This window comes from Sceloporus undulatus, unplaced genomic scaffold (genome assembly GCF_019175285.1).
Source record: "Sceloporus undulatus isolate JIND9_A2432 ecotype Alabama unplaced genomic scaffold, SceUnd_v1.1 scaffold_27657, whole genome shotgun sequence".
Classification (NCBI taxonomy): Eukaryota; Metazoa; Chordata; class Lepidosauria; order Squamata; family Phrynosomatidae; genus Sceloporus; species Sceloporus undulatus.
In genome coordinates, this window is record NW_024830570.1 from 1 (window position 1) to 1400 (window position 1400).

The window sequence follows — 1400 nt, forward strand, 5'->3', positions numbered from 1 at the left end:
TCTCTCCCTCTGCCTTTGGTTTTGAGAACTGAAATACTGCTGCACAGAGCAAATAAATAAATAATAGCTAATAAGTTGCAAGATGCTCTTGCTGTTCTCTGGGGAAGAAGGGCGAGGCGTGGGGTTCAAGTGACCATCGGTGGCCTGTCTTTCTATTTCCATTTCCCTCTGCCTTTGGTTTTAAGAACTGGAGGACAGCTGCACAGAGCAAATAGTAATAAATACTAATAATAACGCATAACTTGCAGGAGAGGTATGGGAGCCAAGTGAGCATTGATGGCCTCTCTTTCTACTTTCCCTCTGCCTTTGGTTTTAAGAACCGGAATACTGATGCCCAGAGCAAATTAATAACGATGATAACTAACAAGTTGCAGGATGCTCTTGCTGTCCTCTTCTGGGGAAGAAGGGCCAGGTGTGGCACCCAAGTGACCAGAGATGTCCTCCTCTCTTTGTGTGTCCCTTGTCCCTTGCCTCCCTCCTTCTCAGGCTCGGTCCGGGGCTCTTCGGGCAAAGAGGAGTCCAAAGCCTCGGAGGAGGAGGCAGCGTCGGCCTCGTCGGGCAAAGGCAAGGAGGAGAGCTGCTTCTCCATGGACAGCGACTTGGACTACAGCTCCGACGACAACCTGCCGGGGGCTTCTTCGTCGGGGGTCCCCAAGGAGGACGACCCCCAGGGGATGGAGGAGGGCAACGTCGGGGGTTCGGGTTCCAGCCAAGGCCCCGGCTCCGGCGGAGGCGGAGGGACGACCTCGACGGGGAAGAACCGCCGCCGGAGGACGGCCTTCACCAGCGAGCAGCTGCTGGAGCTGGAGAAGGAGTTCCACTGCAAGAAGTACCTGTCCCTGACGGAGCGCTCCCAGATCGCGCACGCCCTCAAACTCAGCGAGGTCCAGGTCAAGATCTGGTTCCAGAACCGCCGGGCCAAGTGGAAACGGGTCAAGGCCGGCAACGCCAACTCCAAGACCGGGGAGCCCTCCAGGAACCCCAAGATCGTCGTCCCCATCCCCGTCCACGTCAGCAGGTTCGCCATCCGCAGCCAGCATCAGCAGCTGGAGCAGGCCAGGCCCTGAGGGGGGGGGGAAGGGCCAGGACCCCCCCCCAGGGATGGACCCCCGGCAAGGGACAGCGGTGGCCCCGGAGGAGGCGGCACCGGCACCAGCCCTCCTCCTCGCCCACTTGGGCCGCTTCCCCTCGCTATTCAGACTGGCCGCCCGGACTTTGTAGATATATAGATATATAAATATATACATATATATATATATTGATGGGGAAAAATAAGATGTATGTATGTATGTATGTAAAAGGCTGGACCGCAGCTGCGGCCTTTTGACTGTGACCACCCAGGACCAAAGGAGGCCACCCCCTTCCTCCCAGGCCTCTCTCCCTTCTCCCCGAAGGACCCC

At 57.5% G+C, this 1400-nt stretch overlaps 1 protein-coding gene across 1 annotated transcript; it reads left to right on the plus strand.

Annotated features, from left to right (window-relative positions):
• Positions 1-486: 486 nt before the first annotated feature.
• Positions 487-1067, plus strand: LOC121918722 (homeobox protein GBX-2-like; the record flags this gene model as incomplete). Its single annotated transcript, XM_042444731.1, has 1 exon — positions 487-1067. A coding segment is annotated over one exon (581 nt), but the record flags the coding sequence as incomplete, so codon positions are not given.
• Between the last annotated feature and the right edge of the window lie 333 nt (positions 1068-1400).